Source organism: Notechis scutatus, chromosome 1 (genome assembly GCF_049901735.1).
Source record: "Notechis scutatus isolate UNSWTSFEM ecotype Mainland chromosome 1, rNotScu1.2, whole genome shotgun sequence".
Taxonomy (NCBI): Eukaryota; Metazoa; Chordata; class Lepidosauria; order Squamata; family Elapidae; genus Notechis; species Notechis scutatus.
In genome coordinates this window covers 92,777,709-92,803,870 of record NC_142009.1, presented here as the reverse complement: position 1 = coordinate 92,803,870, position 26,162 = coordinate 92,777,709, and the positions used below count along the sequence as shown (strand labels likewise).

The 26,162-nt window shown below is 36.3% G+C and overlaps 1 protein-coding gene across 3 annotated transcripts in view; it reads left to right on the top strand.

The window, feature by feature from the left end:
- The window catches only part of MYB (MYB proto-oncogene, transcription factor), a 39,865-nt gene that overhangs the window by 3,936 nt on the left and 9,767 nt on the right, over positions 1–26,162 (top strand). Inside the window, exons 2-15 of one of the 3 annotated variants that reach the window (XM_026666023.2) lie at positions 1,027–1,144; positions 5,745–5,816; positions 6,480–6,572; positions 8,522–8,742; positions 11,025–11,250; positions 12,998–13,078; positions 14,081–14,185; positions 16,771–17,025; positions 18,452–18,817; positions 19,902–20,044; positions 21,534–21,648; positions 22,421–22,546; positions 24,526–24,636; positions 25,741–25,848. In XM_026666023.2, the coding sequence (XP_026521808.2) occupies positions 1,027–1,144; positions 5,745–5,816; positions 6,480–6,572; positions 8,522–8,742; positions 11,025–11,250; positions 12,998–13,078; positions 14,081–14,185; positions 16,771–17,025; positions 18,452–18,817; positions 19,902–20,044; positions 21,534–21,648; positions 22,421–22,546; positions 24,526–24,636; positions 25,741–25,848 (2,140 nt within the window). The remainder of the gene's footprint in view (positions 1–1,026; positions 1,145–5,744; positions 5,817–6,479; positions 6,573–8,521; positions 8,743–11,024; positions 11,251–12,997; positions 13,079–14,080; positions 14,186–16,770; positions 17,026–18,451; positions 18,818–19,901; positions 20,045–21,533; positions 21,649–22,420; positions 22,547–24,525; positions 24,637–25,740; positions 25,849–26,162) is intronic. The other 2 variants (XM_026666024.2, XM_087971302.1) reach the window with 2 other exon arrangements.

The following is a 26,162-nucleotide window of genomic DNA, read 5'->3' as shown; positions in this document are numbered from 1 at the left end:
GGCTTTTCAGAAGAGACCCTCCTAGTTTTCTGCAGGGTAAAAAGAGGGGCGGGGAAAATATTCAGATCTGCAAGAATCTATTATGTATCCCTATAATAAAGGTAGAGCTAATAATATTGTGTTTCTTGCCTGGACTACATCGAAGGGCTAAGTATAGTTTGAACTAGGATCATCATGTCTGGTCTGCAGAAAACCTGAAGATAGAGAAAGTTCTCACTCTGCTGTCATCTAGTGGTCATCTGGATTTTTGCAGGCTAGATACTCCAAATTTTAAGTGTCTAGGAATGTGATTCCCAAACTCTGTGCCCCAGGGTTCCAGACTCAATTCACAGGGGCACAGTGAAATACTTTACACTGTGTTAATACTACTGTGTTTGTGGGTTTGTTGTGGTATATGCCAAGGCACCACTGGGATGCTATGAACTGAGGAAGCTTGTAAACTTCTACAAGAGTTATTGTACTAGAGTTATTATGCATAAGAGATTATTAAATAATATGATAGGATAGTACAAAATACTAGCCTTCTAAAAATGTAAAAACTTGATTTTCATTTGAAAATTAAAATGTAGATATTTTTTTTACCTGTGTGTGAATTTATGAGGTGTTCTTTGAATGATTTGGCATAAGGATTCCAAATATGTACTTGGGCAAAGGACACAGCCTCTGTTCCCTTTATTGTCCTAAACATTGTATTTTAATTTAAAACCATCATTGGTTGAACAGCTGCCAAATGTGTAATTTACCACTGATCTAACAGCATGAGCAGGTCTAAACATGCATAGTAAGCAGAAGGTTGCCAACCTTTTGCTTGTATCTGTGGATACCAGAAACAGCAGAACCAGTTCAGAATACTACAACAGAATGCAGAACAAAATCTTGTCATGCAACTTTCCAGACAATTACCCCTATAACCTTTGCAAAAGTTGTTGACTTTTGCTAACTTTTTGTAGAACCTGTGATATTGAAATTAAACTCTCACCTTCGGTGTTCTGTCTTAATTTTGCTTTCTGTATTTTATTTCTTCAGCATATATAGCAGTGATGATGAGGATGAGGATGTCGACTTATACGATCATGATTATGATGGGCTGCTCCCTAAAGGTGGAAAACGTCATTTAGGGAAAACACGATGGACCCGAGAAGAGGTAAACTGGCTCATACTAAGAGTTTGTAGAAGACAAAACTTTTAATACCATTTGTGGCTGGCTTCTCAAGCAAGTGGATAAATATAAACTTTTGGTTAATAAATATGAAGCTGAAAACTTACTTTTTTTTTTCTTTTAGGTTGCCATGAGTAGGCCTGAGCCTAAAAAAGCAAAGTTTGATTTACAAAACAAACCACATATAAGTAGTTTAGAAACAAGCAATACCTTTTGAGAGGGAAATGATATATAATGTCAATGTTGGGGCCTACTCACACTGGTGCCAGTTGTCATAGTGAGGTGAAAATAGGAACAAGCAAAAAGCCAGTGGACAAATGAAGACCCACTAGTTTAGAAGGAAAACAATAGAAAATACTGACTAAATTATTATTATATTGACTTGGAAGCCTGAGAGCAGTCAATCAGGCAGTGGAAATTCTATTTCTTCCACATTTTCCATGAAAATCAGCACAACAATAATCATGTGTTTGTATGTTGATTTGTATGAAAAATGGAGGTGGTTCTTGGGTAGGGCACTGCTTCAGCTATTTTGAATATAGGATTGGATTCAACCTGTTGCTACAGATAATGGCTGATTTCATAGCAGTTGGTCAACTGCAATAAGGTGTGTAGAAATTGGCATGGATTTGATAGAAAATACATAGAAGCCATTAGAAACATGAGTATTATGTGTTGCTGGGATTTATATGTCATGCTTTGGTTGGTTTCCACCATTTCATAGGGTCAGGCCCTGAGGCAATAACACATAACCCAACTTTTCTCATTTCTAATGATTGTCATACAAGAAACAAAGACTGAAACTTCTTTTAGTCACAATCCCCCTTGTAGACAGATAATCAATTACAGGTATTATAAGGAAAGTCATCCTGTTAGTTTCTACAGCATGCGTATAGGATGGGTAATGACTAGGTTCGCACATTACACTTCTAGAATGTTCCCTGTTTTCAGCTTCCCAGTTGTTATCAGGATGCAAACTGAGCCAGTTATGGTTAATTCCATAGCAGTAGCAATAGCACTTAGACTTATATACTGCTTCATGGTGCTTTACAGCCCTCTCTAAGTGGTTTACAGAGTCAGCATACTGCCCCCAACAATATGGGTCCTCATTTTACCAACCTTGGAAGAATGGAAGGCTGAGCCAACCTTGAGCTGGTCAGGATTGAACTCTTGGCAATTGGCAGAGTTAACCTGCAGTACTGCATTCCAACTACTGCACCACCATGCTCCCATAAATGTTCATGTTCAATCATAAATCATGGTTAAACAAACAATGGGTTAAAATGAAATGTGAATGAGGACAATGTTTAAAATATGTTTCAGACTTCAAGAAGGAATTAATTTCAAAACAAAAACTAAATATAAGGCTGGCCACTTATTAAAATTGGTGTTGAGCTTAAAACATTCTTTGAGTATGTTCAAGTAAAGTTTCTAAATAACTGAATTGTATGTTTAGAACAGTGATTCTTACGATATTATGAATGTTTACCACCTAACCAAATAATAAGAATATAGTCTTCTTTTTAGAAAGCTAAATTTTAAGAATCGAATGATTAGCATTTTTAATTCACATGTGTAGTGTTCTCTGTATTTGTTTGGCACAGCTTGCTGTGTTAAAATACTAAATTTGCAACACTATGCTGGCAATAACTTCATCTGACTTTTTGCTGGACACTCGAATTTTCATATTTAGTTTGCCTTAGTTTCAGTAACATGTTGATATGAAAACATTGACAGGTTATTTTCCCAATGGTTTTATAAAAACTTAGGTTGTTGTTGCACTATTTGGCAACTCTCCAAAATAGCTTCTGTGGCTTAATGTTGTGCTTTCTAAACTCTTGCTAGAGGTTACTGGGTCAAATAATCACAAGGAAGTGGTCATCAAAATTGCAATAAATCAGCACATTTCTTTTTATATGGCCACAGAGAATAGTTTAAGGATAGTTGTTGTGCTGTTCAAACCAACGTTTTGGTGAAGTTAGTTGAATATGGTGCCAGTTAGAGCAGTGCCCCCCAAACTTCTGGGACCAGAAGCTGTTTCTATGGAGAAAGGTTTTTCCCGCGGACTGGAGAAGGCATGGTTTTGCATGCTGCCTGCATCCCGTGGATGAGGCTTCATTTGTTTGCACAGCCTGGTTGCTGGCATGCCACAGATCGGTGCCGGTCCATGAACAGGTTGGGGACCCCTGAGTTAAAGTGTTGAACTTTAATTGCATCTGGAAAAATGCTTCTGCATGGCGATGCTTTATGTTGCAGCATAGTATTTGAAAAATCTCTTTCTTCATGCTTTGTGTGTTAAACCCAGCATACTTTTAGTAATACCCATAAGACAATATTCCAGGTAGAACAATACATCCCACTCGCAGGTACATTTTTTATTAACATGTTTGTGAAAGTAGCCATACGTTAGACACTAGAGTTCAGAGGTTATTGCCCTATCATTTAACAGTGACTGAAATTATGACAGTGATGAATTAGTGATGAACGCATTGTACTATCCCACGATCACATCAGCTAATGAGGATCACCTGTAGCATCAAAAGAAGTGCTTATCTGGAGTAGTTGACAACATAATGTTGGCACTATCATAGCAAAGGCCATTCTTGTTCTATCTTGTATGATTACAAATAACAGTTCTTGCAACCAAGTAAAATGTTGAAATGCAGAAGGATGAATGTTTGGCAAAACATAGTTAACTTCATATTCAGTGAACTTTCCAGTTACACTAATTCATTTTTGTACTGTAAATTAAATAACTTCAACACAGATTGTGCCAATATAGAAAGTGATTAAAGCAGCCTTCTTCAACCCAGCCCTCTGGATAAGATAAACTACAGGTTCATGATTTTCAGTTGACATAGCCAATAAGTTTGTTCGTTAGAAATTTGAGGACTGTGGTCCAAACTGGAGTACAGTTGACTTATCTACACATCAACTTAAATTGATCAAGAACATCAAGTTAGGAGATGCTGGGATTATATGTGAAACTTGAACTATATGATATTGTCTTTGTATTTCTTCATGTCTATTTTTGATCATTTGTTGGCTTTGGACAGTTCACTATGAGAAGCTACATTGCAGTTGCTGTATAGAAGAGTTTTCTTCTCACGTAGTAAAATTGAACCTAACCAATCAACTACAGTATCTCTAGCTAGTGATATGGATGCCAAACATCATGGAAATTAGATGTCTACAATGGTAGATCTGTTTGTTGTATATGCATTGTTTAAGTCAATATGTGGATAAGTCAAATAAATGCATCTAGACAGCAATATATTCAAGATAATGCTAGAGCAGGGATATCAAACTCACATTGTCATGGCAGCATCATGTGACGTATCGGGACTTTTCCCCCCTTGCTAAACCAGGCGTGGACATGGCCAGCAGGCCAGGAGTTTAACAGCCCTATGCTAGAGGCCTTAACTAAATGCATTAACTAAATGTGTGGTGTGTTTGATTCTTGTTTAAGAGGCAGGTTAGTCAACTAGGTTACTCAATTTTGGTCTCTGCATGGGTCATGTGATCGCAATTTGCAACCATATCAACCAGCTTCTGACAAACAAAAGTCATTTGGGAAAAAACAGATTTGCTTAACGACCACATATTTCACTTAGCATCTGCAGTGATTGACTTAACCAAGGCAAAAAGATCATAAGATCAGGCTGACTCAATTAACTATCACCTTGTTTAGCAATGAAAATTCTGGTTCCAATTGTGGTTGTAGGCGGAAGATGACCTGCAGTGTTGTGTACCAGTTGATAACCCACCTTTTTCACTGTTACGGTTCGTTTCATCCGAACCTTTGTCTTAACTGAATATAATAAAAACATATGATGCATACAAGTCTCAAACGGGGTGTGTACCTAGGAATGCAGCAAATAGGCCAACACTATTGTTCATATGCTCCAACAAATCCAATTCTCTGCCAATGTCAGGCTGATAAGGTGAAATTGTGAAGAGGTATACCTTTGAGACTCCTTCCATCAGTTTGGCTTTGAAAATAAATTGTAACTATGGTTGATTACCAATGAATTGCAGGAATCCTGGCCTCTGCAAGCATATACATACATCCCTCCCTGGCCATTTCCATCCACACACATATTTCACCCTGAACTTCTGATGATGTCAGGAAGAGCCAACCGTGGTAGTCAAGGCATATATAAATGGATAGAGAGAGAAACGGGCAGGATCTATATCATGTTTATTTTTCTGAAGACAAAGCCCTGGTACATTAAAAGAAGAAAAACAAATGATCTTTAAAAAGTTTAATTACATAAATTTTCCTGACTTCTGTGGCAGTTTTGATCTCCATCAATCATAATAAGTTTTCAGTGCTGATTTCAGCTTAGCTTACCAGTTGACAGCTTTCCAAATATAAAATGTCACACTGCTTTCATTGAAGAAAACTACCCAGTTGAGAAATGGGGAAGAAAAAAACAACCGTGTTGCCTCAAACAATTAAATTGGAAATCTCACCTCATGTTTATGGAAAGCAAGGATATTCAACAATGCATAATGTTGGTTTGGTCTTTTCCCTGTTTTGAAATGAAACCCCAAAATAATGGAATGTATATTACTGTCTTAGGATGAGAAGCTAAAGAAACTTGTGGAGCAGAATGGCACAGAAGATTGGAAAGTTATTGCCAATTTCCTTCCTGTAAGTAGGCCTCTTTTCTGTTTATAACCACACATTTATCAGTGTGCAAGGAGAGAGGTTGTTTCATAATTACAGATGGAGACTAAATAGGCATTTGGGAGACTTGCAGAACTCAAATTTATATACACTTCTTTCACTTCTCATGTGAAATAAAGGACGGAAAATATAAAGAGCCTTTGGGGGGAGATTTTATGTACACCAGATGGCTGATACATCATAGCTTTCACATAGTGAAACAACAAAAACTTCAGAATAGAAGTTGACTGTGATCTTGGGTTGCTGCCGCTTGTTAAATATATATTTCTAGTAAATATGGTTGCCAAAGGTAAAAAATATATTAGTAAGAATAGCTTAATTTTATTGGGTCGATAAATATGATCAAAAATTAAAATGCTGTCAGTTATGAAAAACTATTAACAAAGCGCCTGGCAGCTGAAACAGATAGATAGTTGACTTCTAGCAATGTGTAGCTGTGTGTCTGTTTACTTCTCTCTGTACCTCTGTACTTATTCTTTGTAGCTGTACTTATGGTATCCTGAGCAGTAAAACAAAAAGGCAAGTGGGGCCCTGCAATAAACATTGGCAGTTCAGATGTTTCTGGATGACATTAACATCTGTAGCATTTTGTAATAATTTGCTTTGGATTTTGTTCTGCAATCCTAGAATCGGACGGATGTACAGTGCCAGCATCGATGGCAAAAGGTGCTAAATCCAGAACTTATAAAAGGCCCGTGGACTAAAGAAGAAGATCAGCAAGTATGTTTGAGTAATCTGGATTTTACTGCTTCCTTAACATTTAATATTGTGTCCAAACAAGCTGTATTCCAAAAGTAAAAACTCTGCATTTATATAGAGCATTGGCTTTTTTCTCTTATTGCTACAGAATTATTTTTTTAACAGACTCTAATGCATCCTTGAAAATTTACCAGCATTTTAAATTGTTCCATTGAGATAGCCCTAGTGTAGAATGTTTCACAGACAGATCGATAAACCAAGTACATTCAACAGCAACTATAAGGGGGAAGAAGGATGGAAGCAGTGTCTCAATGCAAGCCACTCCTCTTTTGTATAATGTTATGGATATGAAAAAGGCAGAGCTTGTAACATGATATTGCTTTTATCATTCTGGTGAAATCAGCAAGCTTCCTATAAGTACAGCCAAACACATTGTGATGTAATTATTTAAGTTACTAATTAAAACTTTTCAAAAAAAAAGTATTAGCAGGTAGCAGTTATTTAATTTTGAATATTATATTCAAAATAGCGTGGGTTCTATTTTATTTTTATATTGCAGAAGATATCACCTCTAAAACACTGCCTATTGTTACACGCATCTCATATTAAGCAAAGAGTCTGTTATGCCCTTCAGAAGTCTGTTTGTTTACAAATGCATAGCATGATCTTGTTATTGAAATTAAAGCTCCCGTGCTTAATATGGCTGACTCATCAGAAGAGAGTGCTTATAACTTTATTTATTTATTTTTATTTGTCAATTGCTTACAAGATAATAGGTATAAGTAAAACATAGTTATGAATACATGGGTACATATAAGAAAAATAAAAAAAAATATAAAAGAAACAATAGGACAGGGATGGTAGGCACATTGGTGTGCTTATGCACGCCCCCTACAGACCTAATAGGAAAGGGGTGAGGTCAGTAGTAGACTGTCTAAGGTTAAAGTTTTTGGGGTTTGGGGAAAAAAAACCACAGAGTCAGGTAGAGTATTCCAGACATTGAAGTCGTATTTCCTGCAATCAAGTTTGGTGCGATTAACCTTGAGTTTGTATCTATTGTTTGCTCTTGTATTGTTATGTTTGAAGCTGAAGTATTCATTGACTGGTAGGACATTGCAATGTATGATTTTATATACTATACTTAGATCGGACCGAAGGTGGCGTAGTTTTAGGTTTTCTAGGTCTAGAATTTCGAGTCTGGTGGCACAAGGTATTCTGCAATGAGTAGAGGAGTGGAGAACTCTTCTTGTGAAATATTTCTGGACTTTCTCAACTGTGTTAATATCAGATACGCAATGTGGGTTCCAGACTGATGAGCTGTATTTGAGTATTGGTCTAGCAAATGTTTTGTACGCTCTAGTTATTAGTGTAATATTACCAGAGAAAAAGCTACGTAAGATTAGGTTAACAACTCTTAACACCTTTTTGGCTATGTAGTTACAGTGGGCTCTAGCACTTAGGTCATTTGAGATGAGTACTCCAATCTTGGTGGAAGAAAGAATTTCAAATACAGAGTAAAATCACCACAGTGAATATCCTTTCATTTCAGCAGGCTGTTTCTGAGCATTGGAGTCATCCAAAGCAGATTGAGGGAGGGAGATTGAAGTCTGCTACAAATTAGGGGAGCTTGTTTAGAAGTTGAAATTGGAATTCACTCTGGGTTTTTTTATTAGGATTTCTCTAATCAGGTAACAGGCAATTATTTGGTGCAGTATAGTGATTTCAGTTTGGCTCTACTTATATAACACTTAACCACTAGAGATAGTTCTTTATATTGTTGTGGTTGACAAATGTTGTTGACAAATGTATCTTTTCTTTTATGTACACTGAGAGCATTTGCACCAAGACAAATTCCTTGTGTGTCCAATCACACTTGGCCAATAAAGTATTCTATTCTATTCTATTCTATTCTATTCTATTCTATTCTATTCTATTCTATTCTATTCTACTCTATTGTTATTTATTTGCAGGTAATAGAGCTTGTACAGAAATACGGCCCTAAACGCTGGTCAGTCATCGCCAAGCACTTAAAGGGAAGGATTGGGAAACAATGCAGGGAGCGTTGGCACAACCATTTGAATCCAGAAGTGAAAAAAACATCCTGGACGGAGGAAGAGGATAGAATTATTTATCAGGCACACAAGAGGCTTGGAAACAGATGGGCAGAAATTGCAAAGTTGCTACCTGGACGGTAAGGTCAGAACATAACAATTGAAAAGAAACCTGGATGGGAGTAAAGAGCTTCTTTGACCTTTTTTTCAGCAGAAAAATATTCTGCACTTTAAAAAAATTAAAGGTTGCTATCTGTTATGTTATAATACATCAAGTGATAGACAAGTCTGACAGGTTTAATTCCATTTATAATTTTTTTCAGTTAAAGTTTAGTTATGTATCTTTAAAAAAAAAATCTAAAAAATTTGGATGCGTTTTTTTGCATATTTCTAATACATTTTTATATCCAGTTTTCCTAATGCATGCTTTTGCAGCAATGATTTTTTTTTGCTTAATAATACATTTCCCTGTTGTATTTTTTGTTCCAAGTTTTTCATACAAGGGTCAGTCTGAAACTCGTGAGTTGTGGGGTGCCGTTAGATCATAGCATTGCATGTTAACAGAAGAAGGGCTAAAATACACAGCTATACATCTTAAAGGTTGTGTTTAGCAACAACAAGGAAGTGGGGATAAATTAAGTTAACACTTTTGTGAAGTAAAATACTTGCATTTTCATCTTCTTCCCTTCATAATCACAGCTTCCCTCTAATAATGGATTAAAGCCAAAATAATGGATTAAAAAACACCCCTTTTGAACCCTCAGCCAGCCCCCCTCTCCCCCCCAAAAATACCTGCCCTTGCCTTAATGTCTGCAAAATAATTTTATCAAGTCTAGAGAAAATGCAGGTGTGAAGGGGGAAAAAACTTTGCACACAGGAGTGTGAAGTAAAACTTATATAACTTTGTGAACTAAGCCAGTGTTCCATCTACATTTTGTGTGATTGCAGAAACAAGCTAGATAAGATGTATGTTTTGTGTTGAAGCTTTATTAATATAGCTTCTTTCTAGAGGCCATTTTCTCAATTATGTCTGATCTATAGATTCCTTCATATGATTGCATAGATTATCTCCTATATCGCCAGCAAGCAAGAATCATTGTACTTAATGCTTCTATGACAATCAGAATTAGATGAGAAGTGACACTGGCTTATGGACATTTCTATGAGTGCTGTATAGAGATCCATGTCCCTACTATTCAGATTCCTATGGATACAAAAAAAAGAGGAAGCACAATCAACTTCCTTTTTTTCTAATTAATGTACAAAGTGCTTGTCGTGAACATATTTTTCATAATGTAATACCATATCTTGACTTCTTTTAAAAATTGCAAAAAAAAAAATTTAAAAAACCCCTACTGGAGACTGGCTGTTGTATGATCAAGCTACGCTAGAGTGGACCAAACACGTAGGCAATCCATTTTTCTTATAAGAATGTGGAAAAGCTGGAAATAGGTCCTAAGTATAGTTGTCAACTGTTAACAATTGTTCTGTCCCTGTAACTAGAAGTAATAGTTAAAACCTGTTATCACCTTGCTGTTTGTAGACTACCGTAACACTCTTCTAAAAGAATATACCAAATTTACCCAGTTTTGCTAAGGCTTCTAAAGTTAACCGAGAACCCAAATGGATGGGGTGAAGGAGGTCTGTGAGGGTAAATAACAGTTGTTATAATACAGTTCCATTGACCTTAGAAGATTTTGGAAGTGATTAATTTCATCCATCTCTTTAACCACTTCTAGCCTCATGAGGAACTTGGGAAGAATAACTTATTTTCGCAAAGGTTTACAATACATCGTATTTTTTCAATGTATTCATAAGGTTCTCATTAAATTCAAGCAACATTAATAGTGTTACGGATTCTTGTTGCTCATGTATTTCTCAGATAGAACTTGAATTCAAGCAGCTATTTCTTTCATTTGCCTATTTCATTGGTTTAATTCATTAGTCTAGAGAATAGGAGGAGGAAATCCCTTTTGCATTAAATATGTTCATTGGTTTCATGCAGCCAGGTTCCTTTTAGCCTGGCAGATTTCCCTTTATATTTCACAAACGAGGAGCCCTGATACATACTAAAAAATCAGGAAGTTGCTCCATGTCCCCAGTTGAACTTTACGTTAGGGATGCAATGTCTGGGATGGGAGAAGGCTAATATGAGTTGGCTTCAGAAGTGGTGGGAGATTTGCTTTGCATGTAGCAATGTATTATTGTATTTTGTGGCTAGTTAAAAAGAGATAGAAGGTTAACTAAAATACAGAGTGAAATAAGCATCTTGAAGCTCCATAGGAAGCTCCTACTAGAGTTCTGAAACGTTAAGTAAAACTCATAATAATTAAATAATTGTTTCTTCCCAGTCAACATAATTAGGTCTGAAAATTCTCTTTGTGCAACATATATTTTTTCTTTTGCCAATGTTCTTGTGCAGAACTGATAATGCTATCAAAAACCACTGGAATTCTACAATGCGTCGAAAGGTTGAACAAGAAGGTTATCTTCAAGAGTCTTCAAAAGTCAACCAGCCTTCAGGTTTTCCAAAGAACAATCATTTAATGGGTTTTACCCATACTCCACCTTCTGTGCATCTGGCAACAGACACTCAAGCCGCAGCGGCCAATGACTATTCATATTACCATATTTCTGAGACGCAAAATGTAAGCTAATGGAAACTGTTGGATTTATTTATTTATTTATTTATTTTTATTTATTTGATTTGCCAATTGTTTACAAGATAAGTATAAGTGTATACATAGTTGTGAATACATGAAATGGGTACATATAAGAAAAATAAAAGAAGAATAAGAGAAACAATAGGACAGGGACGGTAGGCACGTTGGTGCGCTTATGCACGCCCCCTACAGACCTCTTAGGAAAGGGGTGAGGTCAATAGTAGACAGTCTAGGGTTAAAGTTTTTGGGGTTAAAAGTTAGATTAAAAGTTAGATTGGGATTAAAAGTTAGATTTCTCAGCAATTGAAATGGTGCAGTTGCATCCATAATGCAATTTGACAGTAGTATCTTGTTTGGATATGAGGTGTCTGTGACCCAAAATACCATTGATGTTTACATTGTTTTTGGTTGGATCGACATTACAGCATTAGATACTCCTAGATTATACTGGGTGGCCAGGAAAAGTGCTAATTAGGATTTCTCAGTTAACTTGTAGATCTTTATGTAAATATATTACACTAAAAACTGAGATTTTCTAAATAAACGCACAAAGGATTACCCTCTGAAAGTAGGCCTGCATTGACTTTACTGAGAATAAAGCCTGCTTAAAATGGAACTCACTTTTGCCTGAACTTCTGTAGGATTGTTCTCTAAATTGCTTCTTATTGCAAACAACTCTTGTCAGTAAATATGTTCAGACAGCTCAATATTTTTGACTCTAGATCACAGTGAAGTAAATGCAGAGAGGCACCTATTATCTTGTTTTGATGATACTGTAAATGTTTTAATTTGTTAACTTTAATAATACATTGCAAGTTAATGCAAAGAAAAAACTTACACATCCTTTGGATCTAAATATATACCTTTCTCCTAATCTACACATCTGCTAGTCTATAAACTGGCTAGAGACCAAGTAATTAGTTTATTAGTTATACTGTACATGGATATATGTCATAATCATTACTAATTGCATAAAATAGATGTAAGAAAATCTCCAAAAATCCAGCAAGGCCTTTTAAAAAATGTAATTTGTTATTATGCATGGAATAATTTGAAAGTATAGAAAAAACTATTCAAAATTTGCCAGGACTCAGAAAATGTCAACTTATAAGACAAGTATGTATATTTTCTTTGGGTTTTTAATTTTAACTTGCATAACATTTGAGATAAAATGAAATGTTGAGGTGAATTATTTCAGGACTTGGAGGTGGGTAGCATCACATGGTTGTGCATTTTTATGTAAGGTAACACAATAGGTAATTTTGTTCTGTTCTTCATATGTGAGCTATAATAGAGAACATGATATTCTAGATTCATTGCCATAATGGTTTATCCATATTTTTCTGTTAATGTTTATGAAGCATTAAGGTCTATTGCAAACCAGCAATTAATTCTAAAAGGCAAGAACAGAATTCTTCAATTTTCTGCTGGATATGATAAAAAAATATCTATCATTCCAGGAGTGGCCCTAATGGCAGTGGTCGTGATGCCACCAATTTGTTGTGGTTGTTTTCGTTACTAATTACCTGGCAACTTGAAAACTTCCTTGTAAATTTTTATTGAAATTATTAACTTCAAAAGAACACAGTTGCATTTCAAGGAAATAGAATGATTAACGTGAAAGCTTTTGTTGTTTCTTTAAACCAATTATGTAATTGGGAAGTATTTTAGCATGACAAATAATTTACATTTTTTAAATTTGTGTTTTGCTTTGTTCATTTTTTTGGTGTAGGTCTCTTCTCAGATCCCATATCCAGTAGCACTTCATGTAAATATTGTTAATGTACCCCAGCCAGCTGCTGCAGCTATTCAGGTAGATGATTTTAAAGATAATTTGAAGAGTCAATTTGATGTAGATCTGGTGTGAAATTAGATGCAAATACTATATTTTGCAGTCAAGCAAAAGCAAAGCTCTTTTATGTTTTATGGCAAATGTTAAAGAAATAATTTTGTAGATAAAATGTTGTGGCCAGCTCTAGTCTAGTATTAGCAAACTTGATTCCAATCTTGAAAAGGTATGGAATTCTGGGAGTTCAAGTCTACACATCTTCAGGTTTACAAGATAGGGAAACACTGTTTTAGAAGAAACTAGCTGAGCAACATATACTCAAATTTGGTGAGAAAAACTGCAAAAGCAGAAGGGGAAAATATATTCCAGGAAAGGAGGCATACTTGATTGAATTTAACTTCTAATTTGCTCAACCCAGTTATCAGGGAAACTAGTGTTTTATTTACATTCTAAAAAGGAGATCAGAGAGGATGCAATGTTGAAATGAGAAATTTCAAAGTTAGAAATCACTCCAGAAATGATATCTTTAGTGTCATGTTCTCAACGTGAATCTCTGTAAAAGTTTAGTGGAGGCATTCTTCAGCCAGTAGAAGTCTCTTAGGCAGGGATGGGATTCAACTGGCATAACTACCTGTTCTGTTGCTCTGCGTCGCGCGCGTGCAATTTACGACCTGCTGGACAGCTGAGCAGCGCTGCGTGCGGGTGTGCAGCGGTTGGAAAAGCCCTTTTTTCCTGCTTTTTCAACCGCAGCTGTGCCGCGCAAAGCAGCTGTGGTTGAAAAAGCAGGAAATAAAGGACAGGTAAGAGCCCGGGCCGACGGGTTGGCCAAAACAGCAGCAGACACAGAACCGATTCTGTGTCTGCTGCTCTTCGGAGCTACTGGTTCTGTAGAGCCGGACAGAACCGGTAGAATCCCACCCCTGGTCTTAGGCCTATCTACAACATAGTAGGGGCCATTCTTATCATGTTGACTGCAGCACCTGGCTGGGTCTTTACTTTCTCTTTTCCCTTAACTCTTAATTTCAGAGACACTATAATGATGAAGACCCTGAGAAAGAAAAACGAATAAAGGAATTAGAGTTGCTACTAATGTCGACTGAGAATGAACTGAAAGGGCAGCAGGCATTACCAGTAAGAATGTACTTTGGATGGAGGGATAGCAGCTTTACCCCAGTGCTTCTCTCTTCCTCTTCCTTCATTTTCTCTCTTTTTAGGATACTAATTGGGACTCTATATTTCCATTGACTGGGACAAAATATTATAGACTTCTTACCTGGTTTATGCTGAGATTAAATATGAGATATGAAGAACTTACATTATTTTGCACATAATGGAAATGTAGTGTCTAACTCTTGCATTTTGTTTCTCCATGGTGGATTTCTTCAGCTACATGTTACTTTGTCCTGTGATTCTGAAACTTCCATAGAATGTTTAATTTAATGGCCACCCTTTTCACCCAATATGTCATTTCACACTTCCAAAATAATGCAAAATGAAAAGCCATTTGGATTTTGCAGTTCTCCGATGAAGAAGTATGTGCAAAAGTGAATAATACACTCAGAAATATTTTTAGTAGTTGATATTACCTAGAGAAATGGATCATTACTTGTTTGAAAAAAACATATGCTAGGAAAAATTGCATGTGAAATGCATCTATGGGACCAAACATACACAAGAAAGATCTATACTTTTTATACAGTTTTAAAAAAACTGCATAACGCACAGTCAACCCAGTGTAGAAATAGGATGAATTGAACTTAGGGACAGAAAATTGAAAACTTGAGAGGAATCCAAATGGACAATGATGTTGACTCTTCCTTTAAATATTAAATATTTTACACATATTAAAGCCATTTTGATGTAATGGTGAAGGTACTGTCCTAAAAATCAGAAGTCTTAAGTTTTAGGCTTTCCTTAAGTATGAAAGCCATGTGAGTGGCTTAGGGCAGTTAACTCTCTCTTAGTCCATCCCACCTTGCAGTGTTGTGGTGAGGACAATAGCAGGCAAGAATATTAAAGGAGCAATAATGAGCCTTGTTGGTGCAGGGGTTACAGTGCAGTACTGCACGCTACTTCTACTGACTGCCAGCCTGGTGCAGTTTGAACTGCAGTTGGGCAGTTCAAACCCCACCAGGCTCAAGGCTGACTCAGCCTTCCATCCTTCCGAGATGGGTAAAATGAGGGCCCAGATTATTGGGGGCAATAGGCTGACTCTCTAGAGAGGGCTGTAAAGCACTGTAAACCGGTATATAAGTCGTAAGTGCTATTGCTAATAGCAATAGGCACCCTGGGTGCAACTCTACAATAACTGGAGCACGATTTGAACATTACTGACATCGAGAAAATTGCCACCAGTCAATTGGAAAAGGTAGCTTTACTTTGAACAGCCCACATCCTGCGACGATTCCTTTAATACCATCAAACAGCACTTGCCAAATCCAGTCTAAACATCTGGCTTATTGTGCAACCAACCATACTACTAATAATAATACAAGACATGTGTAGCTCTTCCCTCCGCCCAAACCCCAGTACCTCTCTTCTCACCAGCAAATGAGTAACAGGAAAGAAGCAGGTAAAGAGTGAAGCCTCCCTCTGTCCACACCCTGCTTACCTGATGCTTTTCAGAATGCCATAAGCATCATTTGCCTGGGCCACTTTTGGCATACCTATTGCATCGTGGACATGTTGCATCTAGTTTAATTGGCTTGGGAGACTGCAGTTCCAAGTGGTTTGGGAATCACGGTCCAAGTAATTTTATGATCCTTTTCATGTTTTCTTTAAGGAGTTAGATTCCATAACTGCATGAAACAAACCAGAGCTGGCTATTACTTTAATAAATAAATTTGTTCCCCCCGTTTCTTTTAAAAAGAAACAAAAAAATACAAACCAACTTATGAAATGAATTAATACAGGTATTGCAGAAAAAACCCAAGTGATAGCCAGCAGAAACTTCTGTGTATAATTGAATTCTATTAATGTTTAATTTCTAGTTAATACGACAAAGCAACTGTGTGCATGCCATTTTAGTTCGGCCACTTCTAATTTTTATTTATTTCAATTTTGCAATTTCTTATCTTGCATGGTTATACTATAAAGAGACTTCTATTAATTTGCTTTTCTGCTTTCTTAACCACATTGATTTTACAGCCTTTCCATTGCATTGGTGTAAGCTGTGGTACTAAACAGGGATAGGAAAAAGTCCCCCAAAAGTCAATGCTGGTTCTAATCTTGACCCATAAAAATATATCAGACCAGTTCAGGTGACTTCAGATGTGATAATGGAGCAGACCTAAAAGATTTAATTTCTAAATCCTTTAGGAACAGACAAGCGTGAGCTTGTATTAGAGAAAATCTGCCATTTCTTTGCTTCTCACCAGAAAAATGAATTCAGCTACTTTGGTGAAGCAACGCCATGATTGTGTAGCTTAAAATTATACTTACTTGCCCAGGATGCGGAGTTGTTGCCCAAAGTGAGGTAATGCCAAAATGAGAGCTATAAATCTTCTACCCTTCTAAAACCCGCTCTTGCTGCACTGATGAAAGGAAACATCTTGACAACTGTTTCATAGGCATTAAGTGCTTAAATGATGCAACCACTTTTATCTTTTCCTTCAACAGCCATCTGACGCCTTGTGCAATTTCATTAGTAAGTTCCTTCTGCCTTTCTCTTTCTTTCTCCACTTTCCCTTCTCATCCCCGCTTCCCCCTCTTTTTAGACTCAGAATCACACTTCAGATTATCCAGGATGGCACAGCACCACAATTGCAGACAATACCAGAACCAGCGGTAATGGTGCAGCCATTTCCTCTTTGGGGGAGCATCACTGCACTGCATCCCCACCAATGGACCACGGCTGCTTGCCTGAAGAAAGTGCATCCCCTGCAAGGTGCATGATTGTTCACCAGAGTAACTTCCTGGATAATGTTAAGAATCTCTTAGAATTTGCAGAAACCCTTCAGCTCATAGATTCCGTAAGTAGAACGATCATCTTCTAAAATGTGACTGTTAGGGGAATCTGCCTGCTGTGTCTACAACAGTGGGGTTTACATATATATATATATATATATGGTCATTATTTTCTAAATGTTCATGCCACCAGCATAAAAGGCTAAATACAGGTAGTCCTCTACTCATGACCACTATTGAGCCCAACATTTCTGTTGCCAAGTGAGAAATTTGTTAAGTGAGCTTTGCCGCATTTTACGACTTTTTTTGCCATATTTGTTAGGGTGAATCTGGCTTCCCCATGGACTTTGCTTGTCAGAAGGTCACAAAAGGTGATAACATGGGACACAGCAATGGTCGTAAGTATGAACCAGTTGCCAAGCATCTGAATTTTGATCATATCATCATGAGGATACTGTAAAGGTCGTAACTCTGAAAAACAGTCATAAGTCACTTTTTTTCAGTACCATTGTAACTTTGAATGATCACTAAATGAACTGTTGTAAGTAGAGGGCTACCTGTAACAATTTTCACAATTGCTGTATGGTTACTAAAATGTTTGTTTCATAAGTTTCTTAAAGTTCAGTCATTTATATGGCTACTTGGAATTAAGTCTTGTTACATCTTATTAAATAATACAAGTATTGCTGAGTAAGAACAGGTTAGCCTAATCTTGGGTTTGCCTAGTTTGAGGAATGTAGTATTTATTAAATTCATATAAATGTAGAATGCATGCATTCTGGAAATTGTGCTCAATATGAATGTTCAGATGAAACAGTTATTCCCTGAATAACCACCCAGAGCCACCTTGTAGGAAGATGATGAGTGGCATAAAAATAATAAAATAAACAAACAAACTTCATAAATAATATGATTTGCCTAATTATAGCAAAACATTACGTAAGCTATAAAAGTAATACCATATTAAATCTTCTATTTCAGTAATATATTAGACTTTTGGATCCCAGCTTCTTTATAGTGCTGATGGTTTTCTTTTATCATAATTTCAATAAAATCATTGTATTTTTAAAGATTCTAACTAAAGAGTAAGAAGCACTGTAATTTGAGACAAGTTTTAATAAACTAAAAATACATGAAATTTATAACATTATAAATACTGATTGATACACAGTTTTCCATTTAAGGGTGTTGCTATTGTATAAGTAAAATATATTTTATAAAATATATTTCTGTAACAAGACTTTTTATAATCGAATGAACAGCCAGTTTGAGATAAAGCTTGTTCTTTTTTGGAATATACCATTAGGATGGTTTGTGTCTTAATTTCTATATTTCGGGAAAGTATCGCTACTGGGTCAAACCCAGTTAAAAGGAACCGATCTTTCTCCTTTGGTTAATGCTGTTATGTTAGTAATTCAGCTGAGCTTCTTAAAATAGGTGGGAGGAATATGCACTCTCTCATAGACTCGTGGCTTCCCCCATTGTTTCCAGGATCTGTCGTCAAGCGTTGATCTCAGCAGTTTTGAATTCTCAGAAACATCAAATGCTTCACCTGCCCAGGTTCCCTCAGACAGAACCCCACAGCTTCAGAAAACAGACAGCAGTGTGTGTAGGCCTGAAGGACACCCTCTTGCAGACTTGAGCAGAGCCATGTTGAGTCAGGATTCCTTTGCCTTACCAAAGTCCTTGACTGGCTCCAAAGGTGGCCCGGCTCCATTGGTCATTCTGCGTGCAAAGAGAAGCCATCCCATGAACCATTTAGCCAATGGTCATAATAAGTCCTTCATTCTTGCTGAAGTCAGCAGCTCAACTCCTAAGCATTCCCCTGTCAAAAGCCTGCCTTTCTCTCCTTCCCAGGTAGAGCAATTCTGTTTAAATGTTACTAATTCTCTAAGTCAGTAGAGTCACAGGGAAACTAATCTTTGGGGCAAATGACTAATTCCTGCTCTGCTTGTTAATGCATTCTGATTTTGAATCTACCCACTGTTGAGTTTAGAGAGCAAACAATCTAACTTACCTATATACTTAATTTTTGATGATTTGGGGAGGATTTGTTGTCTGTTTGCTTTACTCTGACTTATAAATTCCTTCATCTGTCCAAAATCAGCATTCCTGTTTCCCATAATCATTTTTTATTTCATCCATTTTGCAGGATGTTTCATATAATCCCAGAATTTGGGTTAAACAATAACTTCCAAATTATGTACTAACAAGTTCATTTAAAAAAAAAAAGAAAATCACATTAACCTAATAATGAAAATAAATTTGGAGGGTATTGGAGGAACTGTGTAATGTGACTTACAAATGTTGAATGGATATACTTAAATTGTCTTGGTCACATAGAAGATTTAAACATAAATGTGTTTGCTTAAATAAACTGCTGCACTTTCTTGGAACAATCTAAAATGATGAGTTAATGAATTCATCTTTACTAGTACTGCAGTTCTGGTTTTTTTTTAAAAAAATGTAATAGTCTTTTGCAAACAAAATCAAATATTTACATTTTAAAAGCTCTGTGCATCACCCATGCTGTTAAAGCAAAGTAATGTTTTAACAAGGAAAATATGAATTCATGTTTCCTTATTTGTTTCTATTTAAAAAAAACCTCCTATGTTTGTTCTACTTTAGCTGGAGGATTCAGAAAGCAAATTTGTTCTTCCCTGATAGCTAAAATTCCATTGAAATAGGTAGTTATTCTTTAAATATCATCTTGGAACAAATCTAAAGAAATGGATTTGAATAAGCTTAAGCAATAGAAATGTAAAATTTTGGAAATATGATAATCAAAATGCATAACAGCATTCACACTCTTACATGAAATTAGTACTGATGCACAAAGTTACACTGTGAATTCCTTTTCTTTACTTCTCTTGGTTTTACTTCATTACACTATTTCAAATGCTTAATAAACCATTAATTCCATACAAATACACCTTTTCAGTTCTTCAGCACTTCCTCTATCCAAGAAAGTCTGGATCTGGACAATCCTATTTTAAATTCCACTCCACTATGTACTCACAAAGTTGCTGTTACAACGCCTCTTCAAAAAGACCAAGCATTTAAGAGCCAGAAAGAAAGTAATTCGTAAGTCTTCTTAAATTATACTTTTGGCAGCAGTTTCAACTCTTAGTGAGAATGTTGCAGATATTTTGTACTTGTGTGGAATTGCTATGCAAATTATTTTCTGCTTTGTCTCAGTGAAGGATAGCTTGGTGCTTAAAGCACTCAAGTGATGTTGCCCCTTTCAATGTGATTAAGGTGGCAAGATATACATAAAGAGAGTTTTGTCATGGGTTTGAGAGTTACATCTTCCTATTATCCCTTTACAGCAGAATCCTTTCTATAAAACTGTTTGTAAAATATATAATACAGATAGTCCTCAACTTATGACCACATTGGAGCCCAAAATTTAGGTTGCTAAGTGAAAAATTTGTTAAGTGAGTTTTGTCCCATTTTATGACTTTTCTTGCCACCTTTGTTAAGTGAATCACTGCAGTTCTTAAATTAGTAACTTCATTGTTAAGTGATTCTGGCTTCCCCCATTGACTGTGCTTGTCAGAAGGTTGTCAAGGGGGAATCACATGAATTTGGGACACAACAGTGATCTTAATTATGAATCAGTTGCCAAGCATCTGGATTTTGATCGTATCATGGAGATGCTGCAATGGTCATAAGTGAAAAACTTTTCAGCGCCGTTGTAACTTCAAATGGTCACTAAAGGAACTGTTGTAAGTTGAGGACTACCTCGTATAGGTTCAGTCTGATATACCTTGTATAGGTATATACCTCGTATTGGTTCATTCTGTATTCACAATAAGTACTTTATTTACACCAGGTAATTTACTTTATTTAAAAAACAGGTAGGCCTTGTAGGCCTTGTTTAGTAGTGGTAATTGACACCAGCAACTCTGTTGCTAAGCGATGCAGTTATAAAGTGCAATGTCATGTGACTTATGTGCTGACTTATGAGGGCAATTACCCCATAGTCCCTGGGCCCCATTAGTCTTGCAATCGCCATTTGCTACTTCCAGCCAGCTTTCCCATTGACTTTGCTTGTCAGAAAGCAGCGATGAAGGTTGCAAATAAATGGTGATCTCATGACAATGATTCTGTGACTGTTGCAATTGTGAGCCAGTTGATGAGTGGCCAGATGGCAATTATGTGACCACCATGGGGATGCTGGGACTGTCACAACTATGAAGAAAGGTGACCGGTCACATTCTTGAGTACCATCATAACTTCAAACTGTTGCTTAATGAGGACTTCATGTACAGTGCTAAACAAATTTCGTATTATATATCATCTTCTAAGTGTTTGAATAATTGTGTGCAAATAAATTTAACAAACAAAACAAATAAATGAGTACACTTGGCTTGACCTGTACCACAAGCCAGTATGAATATTTCCATAATATAAATGGGAGAGTGAAACTGGGAATTTGCAGCCGTAACACGTTCTAATTCTTGCAATACTCTAGTTGTATTCTAAGCAAAATGTTTCAACTAATGTATTGAAACTTGTTTCCCTCTCCCCCCGCCCCCCCCAACTCTTTTATTTCTTTTACTTTGGTAAGTTTCAGAACTCCAGCTATCAAAAGATCAATATTAGAGAGTTCTCCTAGAACACCAACTCCATTTAAAAATGCAATTGCAGCTCAAGAATTAAAATACGGACCCCTAAAAATGCTGGTAAGAAAAAAAGGGCACTAATTTAATTATTAATCAAACCTTTGTTACAGCCATATGGATAGAAGTCAGAAAAAATAAATAAAACAAGCAAAAGTGAAAATATATAAAGATGAAAAAAAATGACATTAATATAAATATCAGACCTAGGGAAAGGCAGATAGGGTTCATTGTGGTGAACTCAGAAAGATATATGCAGCCAATGGCCTGCGGAAGAACAGATAAATAGAAGTCGTGCTGTCTTACCCAGAAGTTTCTTCAGGATAGGATTTATTTATTTAAGTCATTGGGGATTCTTTGTAGAAAGAGCAATGAAAAGCTACGAACTATGAAAGGAAATATTTTTGTAGTACCACAACAGACAGGAGAAGGCATGTCTGCATCCAATCTGGCCAAAGTGAAGGTCTGTTAGGATTTCAGAACTGATTAAAAAAAAAAGAAATAAGAAGCTAGCAGGTGATTTAATGAGGTTTCTTTGGAAGTTCCGGTAGGACATAATCTTTGGGAATGGAGGAACATGACTACCCTTGGCTATAACAAGCCAAGAACTGCATGCAGAAAGTTAGTAGGATCCAATTGGATTTAATTTAATTTGCGCCTATAGTGATTTAAATATAGATAATACCATTTCTTTTCCTGAGGTCACATTAAGCTTTTGTGGCAATTTTGGGAAGCAATTTAGGAGCCCAACAGCAAATGACATAAAGCTCTGGGTTTTAGCTCCATTATAAGGCATTTTCTGCTGTTCAGATGCATTTCCTTCTCTTCCTTTTAGCCTCAAACACCAACTCACCTGGTAGATGACTTGCAAGATGTCATCAAACAGGAGTCTGATGAAACTTGTATTGTATCCAGCCTATGTGAAAATGGTTCCCCTTTGCTGAAGAAAATCAAACAAGAGGCAAGTTAAACCATATTTACTTAAGGTTACATTAAGTTCCATTCAGTTTGTCAACAAATGCTTCTTAATCACTTTAGGCACTGCTTCAGGAAATCAACTTTGGCAGGTTACTTTCAGAAAAGAACTTGCTATTCCAATTTACATTTTTGAGAAATTAATCAGAATGTTCAGAAATGGTTCTAAACTTTGGTTAATTGAAATTAACACATGAAATTGCCAATAGATTTAATTGTCCTATAAAGATAGTACAGTACTGCTATTTCTGACTTCCAAATAAGCCCTAGTGAAGCCCTGCTTCACTGGGGCTTATTTTACTTTATCTATTAAGATTAGATTATTTTGGATATCAGTGGTAGAGAATAATTTGCATTTAACAAAACATGTCCAGGCTTATAATCCCGTCAGTAAAAAGACATATTTCAACATAGTATGCAATCTTTAGTAGAAAAGAAATGCCTTTGGAATCTGGCTAAATTCATGTTATATCAATCAAATAAGAGCAAGTTTAAATCTGTTTAAAGTGAACAGATCCTGAGTGCTGGAGTTCATTGTTAGAAGTGTGCATGACACAGGAAATCCATTTATTTCAAGCTTGGAACAGATCTACCCCATTCAAAATGCTCTCTCAGAAGGATTTGAATTGGCTTGTTGAGTTGGCTTGTTCCTTTGGAGTAATTGAGCACTTGAATGTTCTGTGTTCCTTCAGAACAAAACTCAAAAATACTTTAATTATTCCGGTTCTAGTAACTTCTTATCAGCTGTTAGTTCCTTACTTTTCACTTTAGGGCAAGAAGAGTAAGCAGGTTGGTAGTCATGCTGACTGAGGTTTATATCCTAACTGCTAAAAAAATTTAATTGAATATTAACTTAAAATGCTTCAGAGACAATAGGAATGCAGTTCATCAACTGAGAAATCTATTTTGATTAGCATCTGTTATTATCCACCCATTTTTTACCCATTCAGCAGAAAAAAATATTTTCAGTTTCTTAAAACAAACCTTATGGATCACTCAGCCAATAGGTTGCAGGACAAAAAAGAGCAGCTAGATTATTTAATATTATTTTTAATTAGTACATTTCTGTGAGAGACTATCCTAAGGTTTTGACTGTTTTATTCTTTTGACTTTTTTGTGTAAATCTTCTTTCTTTCTTTCTTTTGCAATTAGCTTGACAGCCAAGAACAAACTCAGTAAAAACAATTATGTCATTGTGTCTTTTCCTGATGTTTTTGCTTTCATAGAGGGGTGTCTAGTGAACTGCCAGGGGGAAAGAAAGTCTGCTAGTGCTTTTGAATTGCATGAATAATGCCACAGTAACATTAAAACAAGTTCTAAAAGCATGCATATGCATGGGAAATTTGAGCAAGCCAGTATTGCACCAGTAGTATTTACATTTAAATAGCTTCTGTAGCATTAATAATACATCTGTGTGAAGCAAAGCAATGCACACAAATACACACTTTTGCATTATCTACACCAGTGGGACCCACCAGTGCATTCAGATGAATTCTTAAGTCACCTTTTTGAAAAGCAATAATTTACCAGGCAGCTCCAATGGTCTTCTACCTGTGTTCCATTGTTTCTTTTCAACACTTCATTCCTGTATTACCGCACAAAGGCTAAAGCACTAGCAGCAAGGACATAATGGGCTCCTGCTGCTGTGATGGTTAAGGTGGAAAAGATTTGAAGAAAGCTGCCTAATCATAATTCATCAAACAGCCCAGTTCAAACACTCTAAATGCTTTCATGTTGAGACAAAATTGTGTGCTTTCTTTCACACTCAGAACAACACCCAAAACAGCTGTTTCAAACTCGAAACACTTCGCTTATCTCTGTTGTGTGGATCAGGACAATTCAGGACATTGTATACTGACTGGATTAAGTTTTGTGCCAAAGCTTATGTCAAAACGCACTTGCTGTTAGGCAAGACAGAATGTGTCAATCAACTCTATTTTAATATGCTTTTGTTCCTGCCTACAGGTGGATTCTCCAGTAGGGAAAGCAGAAAACTTCCTTTGCTCAAATAGTTGGGAAGGGGAAGGGCTAAATGCACAGCTCTTTCCATATGCATCATCAGCAGAAGACGTGCCTGTATGTATTAATTCCCTACATCTCAACATCTTGGGCTAGGGTGTTTTTGTTGTGGTTTTTCTTTGTGCAACCTTGATTGGTCCGAGGCTAAAAGAAGAAAAGAATATCCCATTTTTTCCCCCTTTTCCCTACTAGTTTACTTCTAGTTGTTTCTTCGTAGTTGTTACTCTTCTCAGTAGCTACGTCAAGATAATTTTTTCCTCTGCTTAACTGCCAGATTTTGGTCCTGCATTATTTAGTAGCCACATTGTTAATATGACTTGGTTTGATTGTATAACATCAGCGTAATGTCAGTTCAGACATTCATTTGAAGTTCTTTAAAAAGTTCTTTCAGATAAATACTGTGACAATTTAGAGGACTGTGCAGATAGTCCTTGAATTATGACCACTTGTTCAGTGACTGTTCAGAGTTACAACAGCACTGAACAAGGGGGACTTATGAACCCAGTCTGCAAAGTTGCAGCCATCACAGTATTCCCATAGTCATAGTGACCACACTTTGAGCGCTTGGCATCCAGTTCACATGGATCACCATTTGCGACCTTCCCTGCTAGTTTCCCACAAGCTGTCAGTGGCGAAACCAGCGGGAGTGCAAGTTGTCACTTTATCAACCATCTCTTCATAATCCACCGATGCTTTATAGTACTAGGTAAGCTTTTGCCAGCCAGCTGACTTACTGGAATTCCCATCTCTTCTCTTTATGGTCATCTGAGTTCGTTCTTTTGACGACCTGTGCAGTTGTGCGGTTACAACTACCAGAATTCCCATCACTAAGCAATGCAATCATTTGACATCATGTTTTATGCTTAATGCTGTGAATTCTTGTCCCTTAACTCAAGAACTATTCGTATGTAGTACTGTCCCTTACAAAAATGTCTTTTAAAGTTCTTCTAATTTTATCTGCTATCTGCTTTATTTTTTCAAAGGATTCCAATATTTGAATCCTCCAGATTTCCAAATATTCTTTAAATACAATGTAATAAGGTGGAAAGGAGGGTGGAGAGAGATAAGCAAACAGTCCTATTACATTATATCATAAATAATCCATTCAATATTATACATCATTCTTACACTGTTAAGATTTTATTGTGTGTTTTTTTCTAGAATCTGCTGACCAGTTCACATTTAAAGATGCCTACATCAGAAGAAGAAGATAACAATCATAAATTATTCACATTTCATAGAACTAGATCATCAAGTAGTCCGCTTCAGGTAAAAATTTTCATTAATTTTTAATGAAAATTTAAAATTCCATAGATACTCATTGAACTTACTTCCAAATAGAGAAATAATTCTTTCAATCAGAAAATACTTTGTAAAACTTGAAGTTCTCACTTTATTGTATAAGGGAAAAATGTTGTAGATGTGTTTGTATAAGAATTTTAACACAAACCTAATTAGCTATTGAATCCAGTATTATTGACCAAGTAGAAGATTTCTACAGGAAAAAGAAGCTTTTGGGAAAACATTATAAGTGAACCTGTTGCCTTTTGTTGACAGTAGTGGAAAAGTGGCATTCTTTTCTT